Source organism: Poecilia reticulata, linkage group LG5 (genome assembly GCF_000633615.1).
Source record: "Poecilia reticulata strain Guanapo linkage group LG5, Guppy_female_1.0+MT, whole genome shotgun sequence".
Classification (NCBI taxonomy): Eukaryota; Metazoa; Chordata; class Actinopteri; order Cyprinodontiformes; family Poeciliidae; genus Poecilia; species Poecilia reticulata.
The window spans coordinates 3,942,528-3,967,185 of record NC_024335.1 but is presented as its reverse complement, the minus strand read 5'-3'; the positions used below and the strand labels follow the sequence as shown (position 1 = coordinate 3,967,185).

The window sequence follows — 24,658 nt, the reverse complement described above, 5'->3', positions numbered from 1 at the left end:
ATATAAAACATGGACAATGGTGATGTTAGACTTTGCCAAAAGCTCTGGATGTTGTTGGAGTTAATTGTAAACTCAAGGACAACACCTGTGGAGTAACAAACAGCGCTGGCGGTCCCCCTTGTTTTTGTACTAAACAGTGAGACTCCTTCAGTTACTAAAATATCATAATTAAATCTATTGCTGAACCTCAGATTAAGGAAAAGCTTTGTAGTTTTTGTCCTGGTCTTGACACAACGGGCTACATCTTTACTTTGGAGTTTGGTTGTACAGTACATATATTTGGAGGAACTAGAGAAGGCTTATGAGCTACTCAACAAGGGCTGATCAACTTTGATGGTCAGATGTTAGAAATGTCAAACACATTGACACAGATATTGAAAAAAAAAAACCCAGCTCTCTCTCATATACCATGTAAAAAAGCCCACTTGCACCAATGCTATAAATTTATGCAACTGTGTCTCAAATTCTGCACCCAATAATCTTATGCAAACCCTTCATTAATCTTAGCAAGCTGGATGTTTGAAACTGGAAGCTGACGCTTATAACTTTCTGATTGTTTTGGCTAAACAATCAGAAAACTTGTGTTTACAAAGCATCACAATGTAACTTACAAAAGATCAGTTGATATTTAAATGTGGAAAAGCATGAGACAGCGATGTCGCCACAGAGGAACACGTTCCAACCTGACATAGCTGAACGTTATGAATTCCACATCCTCGATCCCAACAGACATGCACTATTCAGAATGAAAGTACACACACAAATTTTAAAAGACAAGGCAAGACTTTATGTTCAACAAAATCCCCCTAATTTCCTCATATATAACATATTTTTTTAATTTGTCAGCAATCATGCCAACATAGGAAAACTGTGAGACATCCTTTTGAGGATTTTCTAGATTTTTAGAAATATACTTTTGCTTTGAAATGTAATTCAAAAAAGAACTGCTTCAAAAGCACATATTTTTTAAATATTTTTTTTTCAGTGCATAAACATATTTTTACAGTTTTCTGCACCAAAAAGCAAGCATGGAGCCATCAGGGAGTAGCGGCTGGTTGGCACAGCAGCTGTCTGTACCAGTCTAATCAGTCTGTTAGTCATTTCCAGGGGTGATTTTACTTCAGCATGAGACAGAAATAGAACAGTGCTTCCTTCTGACAATTTAGGATCTAACTGCAAAAAATAGTAATTCCCCAGAGACAACATCCAAGAAAGTTGGCCTCTGAGTGAAAGCCAATCCAAGAACAGCTCAGTAGCATGCTGACTGGGATGTCACATGTCCTATATAAAGAGCATTTTATCACCGAGTTGAGACACCCGTATATGACTAAATATATTATTTAAAGATATCATCACCAGTAGAGACTGATATATTCATTACTGCAGCAATCTAAGTTGAGATGATACACAGAACATTTGGAGAAGTACTAGATGTAAAAAAAAAGGAAAGGAAGTCTCTTCTTTCTCTTCTTTGAAATAAATGTGTTTCTTCTCACAGCCATGATCCATATTTCATTTCTTACACAGTTGGGCAAATCACATTGCAAAACTGCACATACATTCTGCAGCATATATAATGCATTATTCATTGCTCAGAGCATGGCATGTTCAGAGAAATGGTATAGTGTTCTGCATCCAGATTCCTAACCTGTGGCAACAACTCTGCAGCCAGCACACAAAAGGAAGCAAAGGAAACTAGGTTAGGCAACCTCAAAGGCCTGGGAGAAAAAAAAAACACCCTGGATATGAGGGCTGTGGTGATGTATTGCACCTCTGCATTAGAAGGTTCACACTAATGAACACTCATGCAGAACAGAACCTATATTGATTTTTGCCAACTGAGACATTCAAACAATACTGAACCTGAATACTGAATTGTTTAACAGCAGCTTGTGCCATCCTCTTCAATATATAATCAGCTGCTGACAGGAAACGAGAAAAATCTGCGACTAAAAAACAAACAAACTAGGCCTTGGGACGTGTGTCAGATGTTAAGGTGTCAGAGGTTTTCTCTGCATCCAGTTTGCATAAGAGTTTTAATCAATCTGTAGTAGTAAGATAACAGTAGAGCTGCTTTCAGCACACCCACAGAGAGCAGTAAAGACAGCAAGGGAGGGAGAGTTATGTCTGACACTAGCGCCCCAGAGTCCACTATTATCTTCCAGTAATCTCAACATATGCCCCCCATGATAAAGTATTACTGGACTGGTAGTAAGGGATGAATCTCAAGATACCAATTTGATTTTATCGTATCTCTGTTTAACATCGCAGCCAAGATGGGAGAAGGAGTAAGGATTGTAATATGTGATAAATTAGAAACGGGGCATAATAATGCAAACACTGGCCATATTTGGGATCATCTGACTGGAGGTGAACCCAATTCATTTATTACTTGAAAAGGCACTTGTGGTGTCTCGCAAAAGTATTTATTTCTCCTGCCTTTTTCACATTTTGTCATGTGGAAACTTCATTGGATCTTGTTGATATTTTGGGTGATTAACAAACCCAAGGCAGTACATAACTGAAGTTGCTGAAGAAATAACAATCTAAGAAAAAAAAAAATAAGTGTAGTGTACTTTTGTGTTTAGCCCCACCGAGTCAATACTTTGTAGAACCACATTTTTGTACAATTACAGCTACAAGTCTGAAATGTCTTACTACCATTACCCATCTAGACACTAGGGATGTTGTAAACAATTATTTATGTAATTGAGTAATCTATCAATTATTCAAGCAATTAATTGAGTAGATGAATAAAAATTTAGACAATATTTCATATCAGTGCATCACTAACAATTACTTTTCTGTTGTTTAGAAAACTTGTAATAATAATAGTCAATTTTTTAAGTCAACCTTGACCAAAATGTAAAATAAAATCTGGAATTATATTAAATTTAATAATAAAAATAATAAAGCAGCAGTTTTGGGCTGCAAGAAGATCCTGGGTTCGATTTCCAACCCAGGATCTTTCTATGTGGAGTTTGCATGTTCTCCCTGTGGATGTGTGGGTTCTCTCCAGGTACTCCGGCTTCCTCACACAGTTCAAAAACATGACATAATGATGCTACCACCATGTTTCACCATGATGGCATTAGGGTGATGTGCAGTATTAGTTATTTACCACATGTAGTGTGCCAAAAATGATCAGTTGTGTGTCTCATCTAACCAGAGCAAAGTCTTCCACATGTTTCACATGCTCACCATACAAATGCTAAATCTGACTTCTTCTGGCTTTCTTTCAACAATAGCATAAAGGTTTGTTATAATATTTACTAATTAGGTGACCGATTGCTGTTGCTTGCACTGGATTTTATTTGGGACTGTTTAAAGTGAGTAGACACTTGCAACACTTTTCACATTCTTTTAACATAAAATCCCTACAAAATACGTTGATGTGCGTGGTTGTAATGTGACAAAATCCAAAAAACAGTTTTGCCTTGCACTGCGGGCCTGTAGAATGTGCCACACGGAATATATGTACAGCCTACCTGACACGCTTGGTAAAGCAGCTGATGCTCAAACTTCTTGATGCCAAGGATATTTTGGAACATCTCATATAGCTGGTCCTTGCTCAGGATTAGCTCCGAAGCGGCGCTGGCGGTCATGCGTTGCTGAGCCTTTCGTGGATCTTCATCACCACGGTAGATGGTGTCAAATTTGGCCATCCAGGAGCTCAGCACCGTCTCCTTACTGAGGCCGTCGATCTCCGGGAGGCTTCGCACTCGTTTCTCGATGTGCCTCTTGAAGACTTCCCTGAAATCGTTGGCTGAGAAGCCGCCACTCTGCACCATCTTAGCCACGCGGTCACTCTTCAGGAACACCTGGCATGCAAAAGACACAGTCAGACTTTAATATTTGTCTTGCTGATATATGTAAATGAATGCTGGGTTGTCTCTGAAGATTATCTTTGTTAATGTTTCAATAAACTTGGAGACAACACATCCCAAAAAAACGTTTAGTGCAGAGGTAATTTGGTATGACAAAAACGGACAGAGTATTTTACTAGGTGATCATGTAGGCATGTGTGTGTGTGTGTGTTTGTGTGCATGTTGTGATTTAGTGAGAGGCGGAAAGCCTGTGGTAACAACAAGCTAACACGGACAGAGTCAGGCAAGACAATACTGTCACTGCATCAAGGGAAGCAGCCATCCAAGCTGACAGCATTTGTCACTGTGACAGTCACATTTTGTTCTTCACTTCCATTCTGGCTACAAAGCAGCAGCTTCTGAAACATCACAGCACAGGAGTACATTATCATTGCTTTTTTTATGCATCTTTTCACTAAACAACAAAGGTTTGCTGTGTGAAACTGATGTTAGGTCAGTCGTTTTGGTTTTCTTTGTTATTAAGGTGCATTTAAAAAAACACACACAAAAAAGTAGAAACGTTAGTTTTATTTAACAATAACAGTTTATTGTTATGTTATTGGCTTCATAGTGCTTATGACACTATGATGGCATCATCATTTGTCGAGAAATGTAATTAAAGTAATCTTAATGTATGCATTAATATTTAAAGAAAGCAAAAAGATCATCTCTAATAATTATTCTGGTATTTAACAAACAAATAACTTTGGTTATGCCAACTGATATAAAACAGGATACATTTACACCTAATGTCATAATGTCATTACTTTTAATTTTTTTATGCAGTGTATTTAGAAATCAGATTTTCCATGTATTATTAAACATGAAGAGTCCTACTTGTGATTACAAATGCAATTTAGCAATGCTTATCGTCTTTTTCAGCACCCACTTGCCCACACCTGTAGATTTGTGGTGATTTATAGATGTAATGGGGTACTTGTATTGTGTAAAAGTAACCAAGAAACCACTACGCTGTTATAAAAAAAAACACATTATGTTCATTATGCAATGTTCTTGCTTTTAGGTTTTTTTCTAAATTTCAATCTTTGATGAAGTCGTGTTATGATTTGAAGTCAAGCAGTTATGTAACTGCATGACTTGTTATTCTTGTTATTCAGTCAATTTCAGAACTTCATGCTGATCGCTACATTTTAATTTTATTTTTGTTCTATTTTCCTGCTTAGTTTCTCAAGCAGAAACCATGTTCAACCTTGTAAAGAAATATACTTCTCTTAAAGTTTAATTTCAGGTTGATAGTGATTTACACAGTTTGCCACAAATCATATAAAATTGCAGTTATTATATGTGTCTCCTTTCTGGCTGCCTGCTGCATCCCGTCTCACAGTAACTTTAAATATTTCAGGCAGGCTCCTGTTTAGTTGTCTTCCAAAAAAAAGAAACAATATAACAGTGATCAGCTCTCGTCATTTAGTTTAATTCCGTGGCTTGTTTTTTCTATCTTGTCATTAGCTGTTAAGGTTTTTAATTTCGTGCTTTTCGGTGTTGCATGCATGGCAGTAATGACTTTTGCAGATCAAATTGTGAGACTGGAAAAAATGGCTGTGTCAACCACACGCTCTGACTCATAATCTGTGCAGTGAAAAGCTTCCGCCACCATTTTACCACGCAGCCCCTCTCAATTCAGGCATTTTGACAAGGAACAGCTGAAGGATGTGGAGTTCTGTCTGACGTTTTTCATCCGACAACACTTTAACATTTACTAAGAAAATAAATCAAATATAAAATACACTATCAATGGCTTAAAATATTAGAAAATTAGGTTTGTTTTACTGCAAAGGTGTAGAACGTTAGGTCAAGAGAGATGGGTAACGACAATGTAAAAACACTTCAATAAGTGGTTTTAAGTGGACTTCTGTGTCTTCCTACCTCAGAGTAGCTCTGAACGGCGTTGATGAAAGCTTCATCAGCTACAATTTGCGTCTCTCCATTAAGGAAGGCCTGGAAGCGGTCCTTGGTCTGCTGGAGCTGCTGCTTGGAGATCTTTGGAAGCAAGGAGAAAACAGAACAAAACAAAAAATATGTCAGGCATATTCCCTTTAAAATAAAAATGAAACGTCATAATCAGAAGTGTTTAAAAATAGCAAGTGGTTTCGCTTTTTGTCCTCAAATGGGTTTCTATATATTAACCTTTTACATTTCATTTTAGATGATAATCATCCAGCATTTGAATAATAAATTGCCTTCAGCTATGAAACTGTGCAAAGTTTACGAAGCTCATTTCAGCAGATTACAACCCCAAAACTCACTTTTTTAGTAATAAAAAAACATAATATTTCATCCTTTGTCATTCATAAGCCAGAATCTGCATATTGTCCTTTATCGTAGACAGTCATGCAATCAAGTTCCCTGAAATCGTCCATATGGATGACCTCTTTAACTCTAGCCTGAACTAAGCAACTCAACAGTCTACACATACGATGCTCAGTTGAAAGCAACTCTTTTGGGGCATTTTATATCATGGTCCAACGAAGCTGAAAAAAAGCCACAAATAGAAGACATGCCACCCTAACATCACCCTACTGAAAACCTCCAGGCCTCAGTTGTACTTTGACTTTCTGCTCATGAGAACTGTAATCACAGGAAGTCAAGTCATGCTCAGCAGTCTCAACAAGAGAGAGAGAAGAGCAAGCACATCAAATACTTGGTGAAATTATTCTATTCCTGCTGAGACTTTTTTTTTCTCCTTCAATCCAAGTTTGATTGCGGTTTATTCAATCTACAAGTTAATAAAACTTAAATGATAGACTGTATGTAAATATTTAATGTTCAAATTCTCAGTTTTTGAATCGTAATTTAATATAAGCAAGTTTCTGACCCACCTTGCCCTGTGTGAAAAGTGCAAAACAACAAATGGTTGCGTGTACTACTTGGTGGTTTGCAAAAACTGGCAGGAGGAGGACGACTTCTTTTTGTGAAGAATTGTTTTAGTTCAGCCACATTAGAGGTTTGGAGAGTTTCCAGAAAGAACAGACTTTTTATGGTCACAGCACAACATTTCAAACAGAGTTCATTTCTAAATTTAATTAGGCCAGCCCAAAGCCTTAAATTTTTGCAGCCAGCCTGCTAGTACATTCATAATTCAAAAACAGTTACAATTACAAATAGGACCAAGTTGTTTTGGGTCTAGTCAGTGGGTACTATGCAAATGTACACATAAAGGTAAAGCTACGCTCATAATTAATGATGAGAAAAGCGTATTTCTGAGGGGTGTTTTCCTAGATGTAGTAGCTTTTAATCCAATTTTACAAACATCTACACCCCTTTCAGCTAAGTAGTTCACGGGAACAGTGTGACAAATTACTATTATGTTTTGAAGTGGCCCCCAAACCTCACCTGAGACTCAGGATTTTATAGATTATTACTACATATAGATTTAGCAAGAGAGATTGGACACAAAACTAGCAAATAGGGAGGGCTACACATGATTAGTCTATGCAGAAAAATTTGAAAAATCCCACGTCATTTTAATAGACAATAAAACTACCTAGCTGCAACTTTAGCTCTACAGCTAGTGGACTCCTATAACCTCTATATATATTGACCTTGTTCACATGAAGGTGAAAAGTAACTATAAAACCGTGCGAGTCAAATCATGAAATAGATGGAACTTTGAGTTCCGTTACTGACAGAATATATTTGCGTTTTACCAGCGAGTTTTACTACGAGAGGTCAAAACTATTAATAATTTGGCTTCTGCTGACAGTTTCTCTTGACCAAACTGACTTTATGTGACAACACAGCAAGCTGTTAAGCGTGTGGCTGTGTGAATGAGAGTTCAAGCCGCACGCTGCAACGAGCCAGGTGGATACTGTGCACTTCCTCAACAAAGCACACTTCAAATGCATTAAGTATTTATGACTTTCAGCTTCAGTGCTTTTCATTTCACTGCTAATTAGAGAACTGTGGTGATTAGTAACCAAGCTGATAGATGAGGGGAAAAAATGCCTTCATTTTCGTCTGAGAAAGCCAGACTCTGAGGACACACTTCCCTGCTTTGCTCATATTGATCGACTCTCTGTAACTCTTTATCAAGATTGCAGTGTTACGAAGTGATTCATTTGCCTGCAATGAAGTAGGCAGTGGCATTAATCACCCTTCACGTATCAATGGAGAAGCAATGCATATGTAGTGTAATTTCTTTTCACTTTAAACTATCAGTGGATTTCAAGTCTGCAGTCTGCAGGTAGTAGTTTTCACATCAAATATTCTATTTATATATAGGACTTAACTTGTTAGAAATGTCATTCTAGCAAGGCAGATGCCTTAAATTCCAGGCTTTATGGGCCTGGTGTCCTGCAGCCCCATAAAGGGGCCGTTTCTGCTTCGACAAGCCTGAATTAAATAATTAACATCCTGACTGGATGTTAAGGACGTAATTCATGTGATTCAGGTGCCTTAAACATCTAAAAGTTGCAGAACACCAGCCTTTTATGATAGACTGAGACCTCTGGTTGCACTTCTATGAGGAGGCCTCTGTGGCTTTGGATTAAAATGGAGATCAGTCCTGATCCATGTAGCATGCAGGCAGAGAGTAAAAACACTATAAAAGCAATCCCCTCTGACCAGTTTACCACCATGCAGGTTAAAAAATGTATCCAATTCCAATTATTGTATATGTGGAGAAATTTCACTATACCACTATACCATTCTATCATATTATTTTATTTATAAAGAACATTAAAAACAGCCAAAATGCTGTGCAATAAAACATGGTAATGAATTATTTACTGTTTGTATTTTCTTTGTTTAGTAATGTCTATTTATGTAGATATAATGTAGATGTATCAATTATATGTGAAACACACTTTAAGATGCTGCTTTTTGTTTCACTTTTTTTTTTTTATTTGAAATAAATAGTTTTTATAATTTTACTTGGAAATGTAGGTTTTCTCATTTCTATAATTCCAACTGTTAGCTTTATTGGCTTTCAAATGTCCACTTTTCCAGTCATTTTTGGCTTGATAAAAAATTTTGTGATGCCCTTTTGTTGAACTTTTATTATACACGAGCTTTATCATAAAATTTGGTTACATTAAAAAAAAAAAACATATTTTCTGTTGGCGTAGACAGCATTACTGTTATATCTCACACGATGTTCTAAACTGTTCTCATGCAACTGCAAATCTCAGTGCATTTTATTGGGATTTTATGTGAAACGTCCGCACAAGTGGAAAAGGAAAAGGATGCATGGTTTCCAACTGGTCTACTGAAGTGCCAACCCAATAACACAAACAGAGGTTTGTTTTTGTAACCTCATGCAATGTGCAAATGAGGCGTGGATACTGTCTCAAAGCCCTGTATGGTAGAGTGTGATAAACAAAAAATAGGTGCATAGTATGCTCAACATCCCTGACCTTTTTCTACATCCCGAGTTGCGTTTAAACTGTTCTCCTCTTCATTATATCATGTTCCACATCCACAGAACTAAGCAGGGTAGCGAGGTGTTTTTACATTTCTAACAATACTTAAGTGCCACTTCATAATTATGTGCTGACTATTGCCAGAATTTTATTTTATTTTTTTCATATAAACAAACAGCTGCATGACTCACAGGAATAAATGCCCAAGTCTGAGGTGAGGGGTAGCTTGCTTTTGCAGTTTTTGCCTGATAAGTCCTTCATAACACTGGCGTGATTCATCACTCCACAGAACATGTCTACGTTACACTCGAGAGTCCATCGGTGGTGTGCGAAACACCACTGCAAACTGGAAGTAAGCAGCTGCTTGCCGAGGGAAATCAACTCATTAACTTAAGCCTCTGTACAGACTGTTCCTGAGCTAATATGGACGCTACATTCAATATGGTTTTTACCTTTTGACTGATTTTCTATTGTTCCCGACTTTTTTTTTTAACTTAATTATAATACCACATTTAATTGGGAAATATTTAGACACAATGATTTCTCCCATTTTCCGTAATAGAAGTCAGATTGCTATACATTTATGCTTAAAATGTAAGCTTCAAACCACAGTGAAACAACACATTTTTGAAGCTAAAAGTAACGTATTTTCCGGACTATAGAGTGCACCATACTATAAGCCACACTACAATGAAAGAAAAAAAAATTAACTGGAAACGTACATACATGAGCCGCACCGGGCTATAAGCCGCTGGTATCTCCGTCGCTCTCGGTTTTCCATAAGGACCCAGCAGAGGACTGTGTCCTAATACATGTGCTGGATTTATTAAGGATGCAGCCCTCCGTCTCCAACGCCTTCAACTTAAAAGCTGCATCATATGAGTTTGTAGACATTTCTCCACCGTGCCTGCTGCTAGCATGTGTTTGTTCTAAATTAAAGTTAGCCCGATCTTCTTTGATTTCCAATTTTGACTTCCAATGATTCACTTCCTGCTAAAGAGCCCCCGGGCGGTTGGAGAAAAATCCACAGAAAAGCCACACCGGGCTATAAGCCATATGGCTCAATGCTTAGGAAAAAAGTAGCAGCTTATAGTCTGAAAAATACGGTAGTCGTCATAGCAGTGCTGAGATAATTTTTGAATTTTGATCAATATATTCTTCAAGCGGCATGCACTTCTATCACTCTATCAGATGGCTTTTTTTTGTGAGTAGTAAAATTTATGAAAAACTTTTAAAATTGCTTGACAGTTCACTGCAGTAATATCAATGAAGGTCAGGTTTTAAGCTCACAAAATTTAAGTTTAGAGAAATTTAAACCTCAATTCTTATAATACGGATGTGAAGTATGGTGCACAACTGTGCTTTAAAACTTTGTTTTTCTTTCTTGGTTTTGAATCCACATGTAATGAACCTGTGAGAAAGCGTTTTCAGCTGCCCTTGCAGTGCTGTGAAGAGTAGAGTCATTAGCTAATTGAATGCAGCGAACAGGGAGCTGTAGCAACTGCATGTTGGTGCAGTAAAGCCTCTGCTGTGCTGACTCACACTTGAGGTTCTTCTGGAATTATATAACACTAAGAGGGTATGTTAAATTAGGCTGTTTTCCAAAATTAATGGTCTAGATGCTTGGGTTTGCACTGGCAAATACAGCATTGACTGACTAATAGTAAAAAATGTATATATTCAAGATAGAATTGGAGGTCAACCTCCACAATTTATTTAGGAGAACATTAACCATACTATCTGTATTAACATCGTCCAAAGGGTATCTTACAAACCAACTGCTCCCATTGTGTGTAAATCAGTCTGCACTGGCGGAGTTCAGCAAACATGGTGTCATTGGATCCACTACACAAACAAATAGCATTTTATTGTAGACAATAGCAGAGGCCCACATCTGATTACACACCGAGTACCAGAACAAGTGCTGCATGGCAGCTGCAAAAAGTCCACCAGCAGCCAGTCTGTTCAAACAAACACAAAAAAACCCACCAGGATTGTGGAGTGACTGCTTCCGCAATCTAGTATTGTATAAATACAGATGCACAAGCTATTAACCCCAGTCAAACTAGCATTCACAAAACACACAAACGCAATGAGAGCAAATATACCTGTCCGCTTGGTTAATAAACAGCCAGGTGTATGTTTTGAGCAAAGCTCGATACACTGCAAGCATGGATAAAACAGAGAGACGCTGGCGCTTTACAAGCAGCCTTCACACTGCTGTCATCGTTGTCACTGTGGCACCGCTGTTATATCGTGGAGAACACTGTGTTCATATCAAGCAAAGCGCCGTCTTATAACAGTCATCCATAATCACACCACCGACTTGCTGCCAGGATCTCAGCGGCTTCCTCTCTATCAGCACTCAGTGGCAGTGTGCAAAACCGAAAGAAGTTCATGGAGTCGTAGGATGAAAATCTGCAGGAAATGTTGTACAAATTTGGTTCAAAACAGTAAAATCTGTCCTTTCTGTAGCAAATGTGGCATATGCAAATGAGATGTTGTAGCCATAGAAATTTCTAGCATTTTATAAATAACACAAAGAAAGAGAAGATTTAGAAGACTGTGATCCCAGGGAAAGTGACTGAAGCTAGAGAAGCTGGTTGTGCAGAGAGGTGGTTTCCATGCAGTTTCTGTGCAGTAATGACTGGGAATCGAACCAGTGACAGCTGCATTGTGGGCTGTAGCCTCTGTATATGATGACCCTGATCCACCACTGAGCTATGCAGCACCCACACTTTGCTCCACTCCTTCACCTGCTTTTCATATTTTGCTCTTTAATTCATGTGGATTTGAGGTTTCACAGAAATGCCTGCAGATTTGAAAAGTTCAACTCCCGATGTATGTAAGCAACTTTTAAAAGTGCAAGCATTACCGGCTAAATTCCCATAAGCAGCAAAGCCTCCAAGCAAACATCAGAAAATGTCTCAACATTTTGCTCCTTTGATAAAAAAAAGAAAAAGAGGGCAGAACATTTCAGGAGTATACCGAGGATGAAACATCAGCAGAGCAATTGCAGGAAGCTGCCCCTGGTGCCAATATCAAGAATAAAAACAAAAACAAAGAAATAAGCACACTGTTCTTTTGTTTTCCTGTGGCTCCTTCATTACAACTGACTCAGTTCTGCCGGAAGAAAGAATTTGATCATTTTTCTGAATGCATAGCATAAGAAAATTGCTTTTATATACATTTTATGAAAAAACGTCACAGGTGAACGAACATTTTCTTAATGGAAAAAATAAACTAAACGTATGTTTGTTAGGAGGAGGCGATGGAATATATATAATTACTGAGCTGTGTCAACATTTTGATTCAATAACATTACTTCCTCTAGAAGAGTCTTCCTAACAGCCCCTTGAAGAGTTTGCTTAATTTTGCATGAAACAAAAAGAATGATACCAGTGATATGACTGTGTTTTTCAATAAAGCATAAAGCTGACTCTGAGTTCTTGTTTCCATCGCTACCACATTACTCCGTCCTCCCATTTTTCACTTTTCTTTAAAATTCAATTGATTTTCCATCTTTCCCCTCTTGTGCTCTCTGTTTTCAGGTGTGATTATCTCTAGTAGTTGCTGGATTGTGTGAAAAAGGATTCACAGTGAGTATTAAGAAGTGAGAGATCTGTTGGAAAAAAAAACTTATTTCTGACAGCATTAGACTTTTTTGGGAAACGTCTTTTTTATATATCGATAACAAGAACTACATACTGAAAATAAAACTTTAAGACAATTTTATCCTATGATAAAAAAAAGGCTGCAGTTTTCAAAACCATGACATTTAATCCTGTTCAGCAGTCCACAAATATGGACTGTAAAAGTATAGCCTCTTAAATGTTTGTGAAATCATAATCAGTGCTTGAGCTATTTCCCACTGACCACATATGGAGAATATTAAGTCCCTCGCTTTATGTTTTTGTGTGATTTAGAAGTTCCTCTAATCAAACAGTTAGCAGGACATTTCTAGACAATGAACTTTTTTTTTTGGTGCATGTCTCATCTTGGGCTTTATGTAACTCTCTATTAAAGGTAATGCTGATATTTCAAAATGGTTCACAGAAACCATTAAATCTTACCAAAATCATAATCGCCAGCTGTGTTAGGGTAAAATGGCAACAAGATCTGAATAATAATTCAAGCAATAGATTTACACCTTTATTCTGTAAGAGAAATCTTCTTGATCCGATCTCTCTCTCTTCCTTTCTTCCCCATTGTTATTCCTATGTGTTCTTGGACACGTGTTTTGGTCAATAGTATTTCCTCACCCAATGCAAGAGATAAAAGCTGTGAGTCTGAGTAAAATCAAAGTGCCTCTGAACTGGAGCACTGTTACGTTAAAAGTCTGTCAGAGGCAAGAGCGCTGCTTGGTGACTTTGTTCAGAGGAGTTGTGACACGAACATGTGAAGCTCAGGACAGATGACTCTTGCTGAGCGTCTACCTGACATTCAGCCTCGTGCCAGCTCGGCAGCCGCTCTTTGTGTTCTTCATGCCTCAGTGAGAGCCATCAGAGTGAGAGGCAGAGAGGATTGCAGTAATGGCCATGTCCCGGCTCCTCTGTCTTTAATGTGGAAAATCGCCACAACAAATCACCCTTACAATCTCTTTCCTCTTTGTCCTCTACTTTGCATGCTTTAGCAGCTTTTCTTTTGAATCAGTGTTCCATAACACTGCCCACGATCGCAAAAAATTATTCTTGAGCCTTTAATTTCCCCTAAAAGGCGGGCGAGATGAAATTCAACTTGAAAGAGACATAAATTCCCAACAGATTCACGACTTGTAGCCAAATGTATCCATTAAGAAACCATTTGTTGAACGTGTTGAGCACAAGTGCTTTCCACTTTTTTTTTTCTTTTTTTAAATCTGGCAAGCGTCAGCTCACTGTTTTGAAATTAAATGACCTTCCTTTTGGATAGCCAATACGTGTTGTAAAATGAGTCACTTTTGCATAAACTGAAACTCTTCCCAGAGTAGAAAATTGTTAAAAATTTCCTCTTCAAAATAGGTTCTGGTTGTCCTCTGTGTGCATGCCAAGGGTTTACTCTGGCACACAAGCATCTCTGTGGACCACTAACTTTGTGACATTGCATATTTTTCAGTCTAACATTAAGTTTGATGATGGACATTGAACAATCAATTTCAATGGCTTGTACCAAGCTGTGCCTGCATGGCAGGTTCGGCAAGCATCCTAATCAACTGCGGTCCAATCAGATCTCAGCATACTGAGAAAAGGAGAATATAGTAGGAAGAAATATCTTGAGTGCTTCATTTCTAATTTATGTTTTGGACCATTGTACATTTAAATACAGCTAAAGTATTGGGGCACTTAATGTATTAGTTTAAATTTGTGCAAATGTAGTCAGCGGATGTGCTGAAAGAAGCTGAATTTTCTTTAGTTTAGGAAAGGGCATCACCCCCACAATACTTAAAATGTAGTCTTATTAAGTCACTTTTACACACACAAACACGCACAATATCAGATGGTTTGTCCTATCTAAGAAAAAAAATGTGAATGAGAGCAGATTAATAATGAATTCTTGAGAAAATAGAGTACATGTGCCCAGAATATATATATGAGTAACATGTATGAAGTCAAACAACTGTTACAAATTTGACAGAAAGCATAATTTAAATGCAAATAAAATCAGTACAAACTGGATCCTTTTGGAGCTGTAAATAAACTGAACTGTAAACACTAATTAATTCACTGCTAACCTATATCACATTTTGTGAAGTTAGTTCTTGCAAAGTGGGATCTCGTGTAAACACACAAAGTACATCTGCGAGTGCTGTAATGAAAATCAGAAACTTGTGTGCTACATGATGTAAACCAAAATACCACACTGCCCATATGAAAAGATCACATAATGTGGCCACTAGAGAAACATTTTATGTGGCGCTTATTTAATTCTAATTAGCTTTTATTTGAAATACGGGTTTGCCTTGTTGCATTGAGTTTGCATGTTCTGCCTGTACATATTTGGGTTCTCTCCAGGTATTCTGGCTTCCTCCCATAGCCCAAACACATGAAGGTTAACTTTACTGGTCTCTCTAATTTGCTCTTAAGTATGAATATGAGTGTGTGTGCATTTTTGTTTGTCATGTATGTCTCTGTTTCTCCCCAGTACTGTCCAGGGCTTACCTTGCCCTGGACAGTCGTGGTCTGAGAATCCTTGTTAAATAGCATTTTAACTAAAACTCTGAGGTGTGAGACGTTTAACTAAAGTCCTACAAGGGGTGCGGGTTTTAATGTTTTTATCTTTTTTAACCCTTTTTCTTTTTCTTAAAAAAAAATCTCTATGTCTTTCTGTTTATTCACTGTCACATGCTGTTTTTATTTTAATTATGTAAAGCACTTTGAAATGCCTTGTTGCTGAAATGTGCTATACAAATAAAATTTGATTGATTGATTGATTGATTGATTGATTGATTGATTGATTGATTGATTGATTGATTGATTGATTGATTGATTGATTGATTGATTGATTGATTGATNGATTGATTGATTGATTGATTGATTGATTGATTGATTGATTGATTGATTGATTGATTGATTGATTGATTGATTGATTGATTGATTGATTGATTGATCTTTTTCATACATCCAAATTCAAACAGTATAGTCAAAGATAAATTTACTTTAGGATGCTTGTATTGGAAAAATTGTCATTTAAATAGACAGATGTGAGGAGAAGTGTTCAAGAGAGTTGATTTTGAAAAAAACAAAAACAAAAGACCAATAACAGAGATGCAAGGAGTTTGACTAATGACAACAAAATCATTCTAGGTAGGATTCATATAACTATGAAATTTCCTGTTATGTAAACTTTGACGTGAAGCTAAATGTCTGTGTCAGAAAATCACCAACTAACAGCCAGATTCCATGTATTGCAGAATTAACTTTTCCTGCATTTAATAAATGCTCAGTTTTTTTTTTTTACTTGGCTAATATAAGGCCCCATCTTTTCAATAGTCGCCATTCGCCAGCAGAGCTGTCCATTTTTCATCTGCTCACTATCAGCATCTGTTGAATCAGCAGTCAAGTCTCCTCTGTGTTGTTTAAAGAGGGGTATTTTCCTGCACTGTAAATCTCACTTTGGATAGGAGCCCTCAAGTACTCAATGTAATTAAAGTTGGACAGGAAAGGCGGTCAGGAAATTCCTCAGTCTTTGAGGCCTTTTCTTGCTAAGCCAAGCTGTACGTTAGATAGATGGATACTTCCTCTTGGCCTTATCAATTGCTTTAGACTGCAGAAAATAGTAACAGGTATGGCACATTGCTTGTTGCTCGTCCCAATCTGATCGTCCTGTTAAGTATTTTTGAGATAGGTGTTTTTACAGACTTTTAATTAGTAATCAATGGCTCTTTATTCTCCAAGAGCAGAGGTCCCCAGCCCTGATCCTCATTGCCCACTGCTCTGCATGTTTTAGGAGTTCACCTGCTGCTGCACAGCAGAATTAAACGAATGGGCGATTAACAAGCTTCTGCAGCAACTGAAGACATGCTAAGAATGTACGCGCTTTGACAAATTTGAAAAAGAAATTTTCAATTTGAAAAAGGGCAATACAAATAAAGTTAATTATTATTTATTATATGACTATTACAGAAGTCATGCAATAGTTTGAATCAGTTGTGCTGAAGTGGACGCAGGACGATTGGCCCTGAGCTCCAGGGTTGGGGACCACTGACCTAGGCTATAAATATGAGATAAAAATCATAAAAAAAGAGGCCCGATTATTTGAGCTGCTCCTTTATCTTTCCAACACACAATGCGAGCAGGACACTAAAAGAGGCAATAAAATCTCCAAAGCTCACTGTCAGTGAACCAAAGCAAAGAGAGACATCTTGTGGTTACCATGTCCACATACCAACCTTTAGGGGCCTCAAAATCTCTCTTAGGACTTTAATTTAGCTATCTATTATCTAACAGTCTCATTGGAAGGGTCATGAGGGAGGCTGGTGGCTCTCTCCAGCGGTCAAGGTTACACCTTCTACAGGTAGACTTTAATTTGATTAAATTCAAATCTGTGCACTCCAGCTATTTAGTAACACTTAATTTAGCTGGATATGTGTGCTTTTGCCAAATGAGACCTAGATTAAGCTTCTGAGAAACCAACAATGGAGTTGTGAAATTATAAATTATGCCAACAACCAAGTAAGGTGGAGGGTCTGCAATACTGTGGGCCAGTTCCTCCTCCAAAGACTCTTGGAAGCATGTTAGAGTCAATGACATCATGAATTTGTGCCAGAAAACTAAAAATTGGTTGTCATTTGGTCATTGGACACAATGATTAAAAGCATGTGGTTGAATAAGGCAAAACTGGTTCGCCAAAAGAAAAACTATTTCTAAACCCAAGTTCTTTTGAAAAAATGTAGGCTGAAGTGAGGAGAAGGGAGCGTAAAAGGAAATCCAGGACTAGATGGTCTAGTGTAGAGAGATTATGCAAGACCGAATGGTCAAAAATTGTGTTGTAAAACATATGATCAACAGAGGTACCTGCCGCGATTTTAACCCAAGACCTTCTTGCTGCAAGGCAACAGTACTACCAACTGCACCACTGTGCAGTCTAAGCATGTTCCATAAATCTGAAATCTCATATGCAGGCTGATGTCTCTGAGATAAAGCTTTCTAATATTTGTTATTCAAGATTGAATGTCTTTCATTATGGAAGTATATATCCCTAATATGTGTTGAAGTTTTTAATGGTTTGGGATAGAAACTGGATAGTACATGGTCATAACTATCATCCGCTTCACACTTACGTGCGCAGAGTAGTCAGTGTAAAATCGATGGATGCAATTTTAGAAGGGTTTGTGCTGTTTTAAAAATTTAACATCTACTTTCAAGGAACCAGCCCTCATTTTGCTTCTCTTTAGTACTGCTGTAATGTGCGGCAGGGGCAGCAGATATCATACTGTTCCTCATGAGGTAGTATAACATAAAATCATAAGACACAGTAGATCTATCTGTCTCAGCCTCTGAAGGCAGTGAGAAGAAAACAACAACTGTTTTCCTCGAGAAGATAAATCTGCTTCCCTTTCAAGGAGTGGTGCTCTGCAGAAGCACCCTGGTGTGCAATTGTGTTTCGGTCTTTCATTTTATTTCTCATACTAGAGTAAATTTGTTTTTTCTGAATATATGTGCAGGATTTTAAGTAATTTCTAAACATCTCACCAGCATAGATGACTTTGGAGAAAGTATTTTATATGTTGTTGTTTTTTTGCAGGGAACTGAATTCAAGTTTTTCAAAATCCTGATGCAACATAACATGAAGGTGTTTTTTGCACTCGCTACTAAAATTAGACTACCAATGTGAAGTGAAGTTAATTATAAAAGTGCTCTGCGAGGACACGTGCTTTGGACTATATTAACACGATCTAATTAACACATACAATACAAATAACTCATTATTGTTGCTTTCATCAGTAGACAAAATCCTTGCACAGTGCAACCAATACATTCCTGCACGTTAACACAAAGGCTCTCAGTAATTTTTGCCCGTCAGCAGCTATTTCTCTGATCACTACATTGGCCAGAGAGAATCAAGCTACAACAGAATATTTTTAATTAATCTAACGTAAATCAAATGGAGCCCACATCCATTTATCTTTAAAGGAAAAGACATTAAAAATTAAATCTTGCAGCTTTCCCTTTTTAGCTGCTTCTGAGAGAGTGAAGATGTGTAATTTATGAAGCTGTGATATGTTTCATTAGACTGCACAGATTGCTGGTGAGGGGGTACTTCACCTGCTGTTTTTCAGCTGTCACCCATTTTGAATCTGCTTTCATATCTGTGGCATTGTGGAACACCTTCACTTTTCAGTATTTATGCCATGAAAACAACAAAAAAAAATCAAAGAAAAAGAAATGTAACAGAATCGCCTGTGAAACAGTAGGGAACATTTTTCTGCACCAGTTTTCAGACGTTGACTGACGTGTTTGTTGTTAACTGAAAACCTGACTTTAGCAATTGCTGGAACAGCAGGCTTGGTTGATTCATTTTTTGAGGTACAACATCATTAAGACGTCCTGTATAATAATGTAAATAACTTCAGTGTCACATTGTTCCTTGGCTGCAACAAATGGAGAACAGCCTGTTTGTTTCTTTTGATTTCTTTCAAAACCAATTTATACATACAAATGTGGAAAAGAGAGGGGTGATATGCATTAAGGCTGCAAAAGGTCAACATATGGAGATGAAATTAGCATGTTTACATTACATTGGTTTTCGTTAAAAAAAATAAAATAAAAAAAATCTCAAGCCCAATCAAATTAAATGGAGAACATCTGAAGACATCAATTTTCAAAATCAAAATTTTGAGCTTGCAAAATGACAAAAATCAGAAAGTGAGCTAATGTACATTGCTTCACAAGGTTAAAATTGTAACTGCGTTATCCAGGAGAGCATCCGTCCTTCTCTATCTCTCTCTGAACTGTTAACGTAACAAGAACAGCTTCATCTGCTTTTGTCCACGTTGTAATTTACAATTTATCTGTAAGCAGCAACTCATAGCACGTTTTGTTCTTACTCCAGATTTCCACTTTTACAGACCAAATGGCAATTTGGAGGTGAGAAAAATTTCCATATGGACAGGTCTGTTCCAAATGCAGCAGAGTCACAGCAGAGTGCATTGCAAAGCTGTTATGGGGCTTTAACATCTTAATAAACAAAGGCCACTTTAAAGATGGAACGCACTAATTTCTCTGCCAACAGTACTAATTACATTAAGGCATTGATTCAACCTGCTGGCAGATAAGTAGGTCAAATTATATTCTGAAAATTTGCTGCATTGTAATTTATAAAACAAATTGGGTGTTATGGATCAGATTTAATTAATTAACAGAAGTTTCTCTTTTACAGTGTTCACTTGCAAATGTTAAATAAGGCTACGATAGCTCTAAATTTGTTTTATAAATACATTACTCAAGAGAAAATCCCTAACTGCTTCAGTGGTTGGGTGTCTTCACTTAAGCACTCAAGAGATTTATAAAATAGCTTTTTACAATGGAAAAACAAAATAAACAAGACACTTTCAAGACAAAGGAGACCGTGCAAACATTTCAAAAAACAAAGTAAAAAAAAAAAAAGAAAATCTCAGCAGAAATCTTCAGAAGTAATTCAGATTTTTTAAAATGAATCTCCTGTGAGTTTTTTTTTCTACCCCTGCTTCAGCTACTTAGGAAGATTATTGTGTTTGAATAACGGCAGATTGTAGCCTGCCGCACAATCACAATGATTGCACTAACACAAATCTATACACGTGCAAAGAATCTCAATCATTTACTCGTTTTCACTGTGACGAGGGCATTAGTGTAAGTATGCCCAAAGATGGTTAGCCTTGTGTTCAAACAAGCATGCCACCAGTCAGTTAATTATGCATGAGCACTTATCCATCGCTTTTCGAACTGCTTCCTTCACGTTAAATGACAAAGACATTTTTTCTTTGCCCTTCAAAAAGGAGGCAACAGTCTGTTTCTGCCCACCTCCGCACTCCAAGGTGTATCCTTCCACAAGGTTATGGCAATACATTTTAAGGAGCAGCATCAGCAGAGCCAGCATGGTTTGCAGCCTGGCCTGTTTCCGTGTGATAGCCCATCGATGGTGCGGTTTGTGTGCCAGAGCTTCTAATAAAGGATTATTGTGGAGCTGCTCCACATGTTTCACTGAGGCCCTTTAAGTCTTTTCATTACATAAATTGTTTCATCATTTTTCTGTGACTAATCTATAATAGCCAAAATGGTGAAAGAAAAAAAAAAGGCCACATATTAAAGTGGGCATGTTGCATAAAGACATCTGAAGAGCAGTGATGCTGATTCTACATGGTGAATGTTTGTTTTTTTTAAAAAGCTGAACTGCATTATTATTGTTCTCATCACAACAAGTTAAACACAAATATCAAGGTATTAAAAAGACTCAGAATCAAACACTCTATGCCTCAGCTGCCCTTTGCATCTTGCTGCAAACTGCCAGTCAGCTGGCTAAAAGAAAGCTCCAACCCTTCACTTTCAAGACACATTTGACTGCTTGGACCTATTATTTCCTGTCACAGAAAAACAGACACTTAAGGGTGCAGGAAGTGTGGACTATCATAACTCTCACTCTTATACAGGTAAGATTGGTTTAAAAATACAGGCGGCAAGCTATAAACTGCAGGCTACCTTATTCTTCACTCGTTTCGATGTTTAAATTCTTTTTATTGAGATGGAAGAGAAAGCTATTGTTTTCTCCGACTCTATGGAGTATGCAGCAAAACGTAGAGCTGTCCCCACCCCAAGCATACACACACACCTGCTCCTGTTCACTGCCAGTAAGCTAGCTGAAAGAAAAAAAACTACAATAATCCGTCACTCAGAGAAAAGACAAATGGGGGAAATGATTCTTGTCGCAAAAATCACAAATTGTGACATGATGGAGTGCCACCCTTAACCCTTAAAAACTTAAAGCTACTTTAAGACTACCATTGAAAAGCCGGGAACCTTAGATGAATTGAATATTTTCCAACTTATTTACATTAAAAACTGCATTTGACGGGATTGATTTATAGGATTGAATTATACATATCGTTTTAAATTTGAATCAGTCTGTATAAATGGTTTGTGATGGACTAATTTGATTTGGATAACCAAATTAGGCAGATGTCTTTGTTTTTGTCAAATGCTAAAACTTATTAGTCTTACAGACATTTCTTTGTTAGTACCATGAAACTATTGCATTTTTACTGGAAGCTATTCCAATGTAATTCAGGTCCTGCATAATCATAAGACAAATAAAAAAATAAGAGCGATATCTACACGTTAGCTTCAAACTAAAAATGCAGACTGATAATGTGATGTAATAAACTTTTTCTATGGATTAATTCCTCCTTTATTAACCTCATAACTCAACTCATTTCACCTTCATTGAAAAGGTTCTCTCTCTATCTAATCATGTACAAGACTCCTCACAGTTTAACTCTAAGAGCTGACTTTGCACGCCTGTTTAGAGGCAAGGAGCAGACATGTGAAGCTCTTTGATTTACCGGTCTGACATGGATAGATTGTTATCCAGATTCTTGATCATCCACAGCAGAGGACTGTCCGTTGGCCACCAGAAATCAGAGCGCATTCCTGAGTAATCTACATGCTCAACTGGACCACAAACAAACAAACAAATAAATGGAAACGTGGTGGTTTCTGCTTCCCACGTGCAATTGCGTGTGAGTCAGCAGAAAATCCAGACCATATGGCTCAACAGTGTCTGGAGTAAGGGAAGTATGGTCTGCCGTTTGAGCAAAAAAAAAAAAACACAAGCAGCTTCATCTGCATTTATAGTGATTTATAAATTTATAATAATAATAAACTATGCGAGGATAGACTTAGATACCCAAAAGTAATCTTTTTCAGGATTCATGTAGAAAATAAAAGCAGTTTTTTTGCGATATAAGCCATGACACTAACTATCATGTATGCTTTTGTATTCGGCGCAGAAACAGGCATACACCTATTCTGGTGTAAAAGTAAGAACAGTGACAATATATAGAAGGCTCCTCCCCTACAGTAAGGCCTGTGACTTTGACAGTAAGGACAACATGACCCAAAACTGGCTCCAGCATCAATGGAGGAACTCAGCAGGAGGGTAAAACCAGGATGAGGGCTTCATCTCGTTTATCTAACTATGTATTGCTTGGAAAACAGTACTAAAATATAATAAATATAATGTGTGGAGTATTTTGAGGCAAATACATGACAGGATACCTTTCAGAAGTAAGGCTAATCCAGAAAGGGAGAAAGGGGGGCATCCTAAGAAGGTGTGTGCCTTAAAGTCACCTTGGGAGGCCAAATTAAAGGGACAAGCAAATAGCTCCGAACTGGACGGGACGTGTAGCCTCTAAATGGACGCATATGTAAGGGGAGATACAAGCCAAGTAGGACAAATGACAACATCCTGCTGTAAAATCGCCATTCAGCGAATCCTGAACGCCCTTTCTGTTAATGAGCTTGCAGGGCTGGAGGAACATGAAGTGTAGTGAGTGTGCAGCTCTGCAGCACCACCAGTCCCTTCAGTATCCGGGGTTTTGCTTCCATGTTCCTGTCATCCTTCGAGAATTACAAACATTTTTTGTGGGGGGTAGAAAACCCCCCCAAAACAAAAAAAAAAAAAAAAGTGTGCTTTCACTGGGACAGCGCACTATCTGATGGGCCTTGTGGCCGTACCTCCCCCTCTGTTTCCCAGATTATCTAGGTCATCAATGACAACATCTGCGGACTGGAAGAAGTCAATTCATCACCAAGTAGTTACAAACGCCGCCGTCAGTAGCGACGGAGGGGCCTTACCTTCTGCTGCCGTCTTGCCATATCAGTCGGCTGCTTTGCATTGAAGGGGTATGCAATGCATCGCATGACAAAAACATAGAGCTGCAGCTTCTTTTTGCGCTCTTCCTCCTCTCTGTGCAGCTTCTCCAGGTCCTCTTTCTCCTCGCTGACGGCGGACGGGCTCGGGCTGGTCGGACGGGCGCTGCTGCGGCTGCTGCTGCTGGGCGCCAGTCCACCAGAGCTCTCGCTGGTCCTGCTGGGAGAAATGCGGGACCCGGCCTGAGGTGCCATCGCCTCTTTGCTTTCTTCTTCCACTATCCCATCAGACTCCTCTTCGCTGGACGACGGATCTAACATCTTGCTCTAGACGGGATGCGTCCCTGCTACAACCTTGCAGACTTGATCTCCCAGGTGTCGCTACCTTACGATCCCTTGCTGAGATTTAAGGGGAAATGCTCCCGATGTATAGAGACAGGGATGAGGCCCCGATCGTACTTAGCTGAGAGATGTCAGCAGTACGAGTGGTGCTGGAGGAGGTTCAGTCTGCTCCACTCTCAGCTTTCTCCGCCTGCGCCGTGCACCCGATGCTTACGCGTTTGCCCTGTTTTATTGGTCGGTCGGTGCTGCGGATGTGAGAGGGGGAGGTGAGAAGGAAGCAGCGGGGAGGGGCAGGAGGGGAGTTTAGTGTAGCTACAGATGAGGGAACTGGAGCTGCTTTTTCTCTGGTGAAAGCGGGAGATGGCCTCTCCCTCCAGAGACTGCCGAGGAGCTGTCCGTGGTGCTGGTCCGGTGTAGAGGAGCAGAGGCTGCATGAAGAACGCACGGCTGGTCATGTGCTGGAGATCATGTCATTCTGCGGTGGTACACCTAAGATGGCTGCCACAGGGTTTCTAATGCACTGTCACTGGTTGAATTGACTGGCTTGAATGGGGAAACGTTCTTGAAAGCAAGGACAGAACACAGCAGGGAAGAGCAAAGAGAGCAAAATGTCAAAAATGATCCCGGAATGTTCCTCCCATGCAGTTTGTTGTTGAGGGGCGGGGTGTGTGTGCGTGTGTGTGCGTGTGTGTGCGTGTGTGTGTGTGTGTGTGTGTGTGTGTGTGTGTGTGTGTGTGTGTGTGTG

The 24,658-nt window shown here is 38.5% G+C and overlaps 1 protein-coding gene across 11 annotated transcripts in view; it reads right to left on the bottom strand.

The window, feature by feature from the left end:
* Positions 1-24,524, bottom strand: part of cadpsb (Ca2+-dependent activator protein for secretion b) — a 91,222-nt gene extending 66,698 nt beyond the window's left edge. For 3 of the 11 annotated variants that reach the window (XM_017304697.1, XM_017304699.1, XM_017304698.1), the window contains exons 1-3: positions 23,557-24,519; positions 5,754-5,867; positions 3,489-3,821 (exon numbers count right to left, since the gene is read on the bottom strand). In XM_017304697.1, the coding sequence (XP_017160186.1) occupies positions 3,489-3,821; positions 5,754-5,867; positions 23,557-23,892 (783 nt within the window). In that variant the 5' untranslated portion in view covers positions 23,893-24,519. Of the gene's footprint in view, positions 1-3,488; positions 3,822-5,753; positions 5,868-23,556 lie in introns of all 11 variants that reach the window. The other 8 variants (XM_008408751.2, XM_008408754.2, XM_017304701.1 and 5 more) reach the window with 7 other exon arrangements.
* Positions 24,525-24,658: the final 134 nt, after the last annotated feature.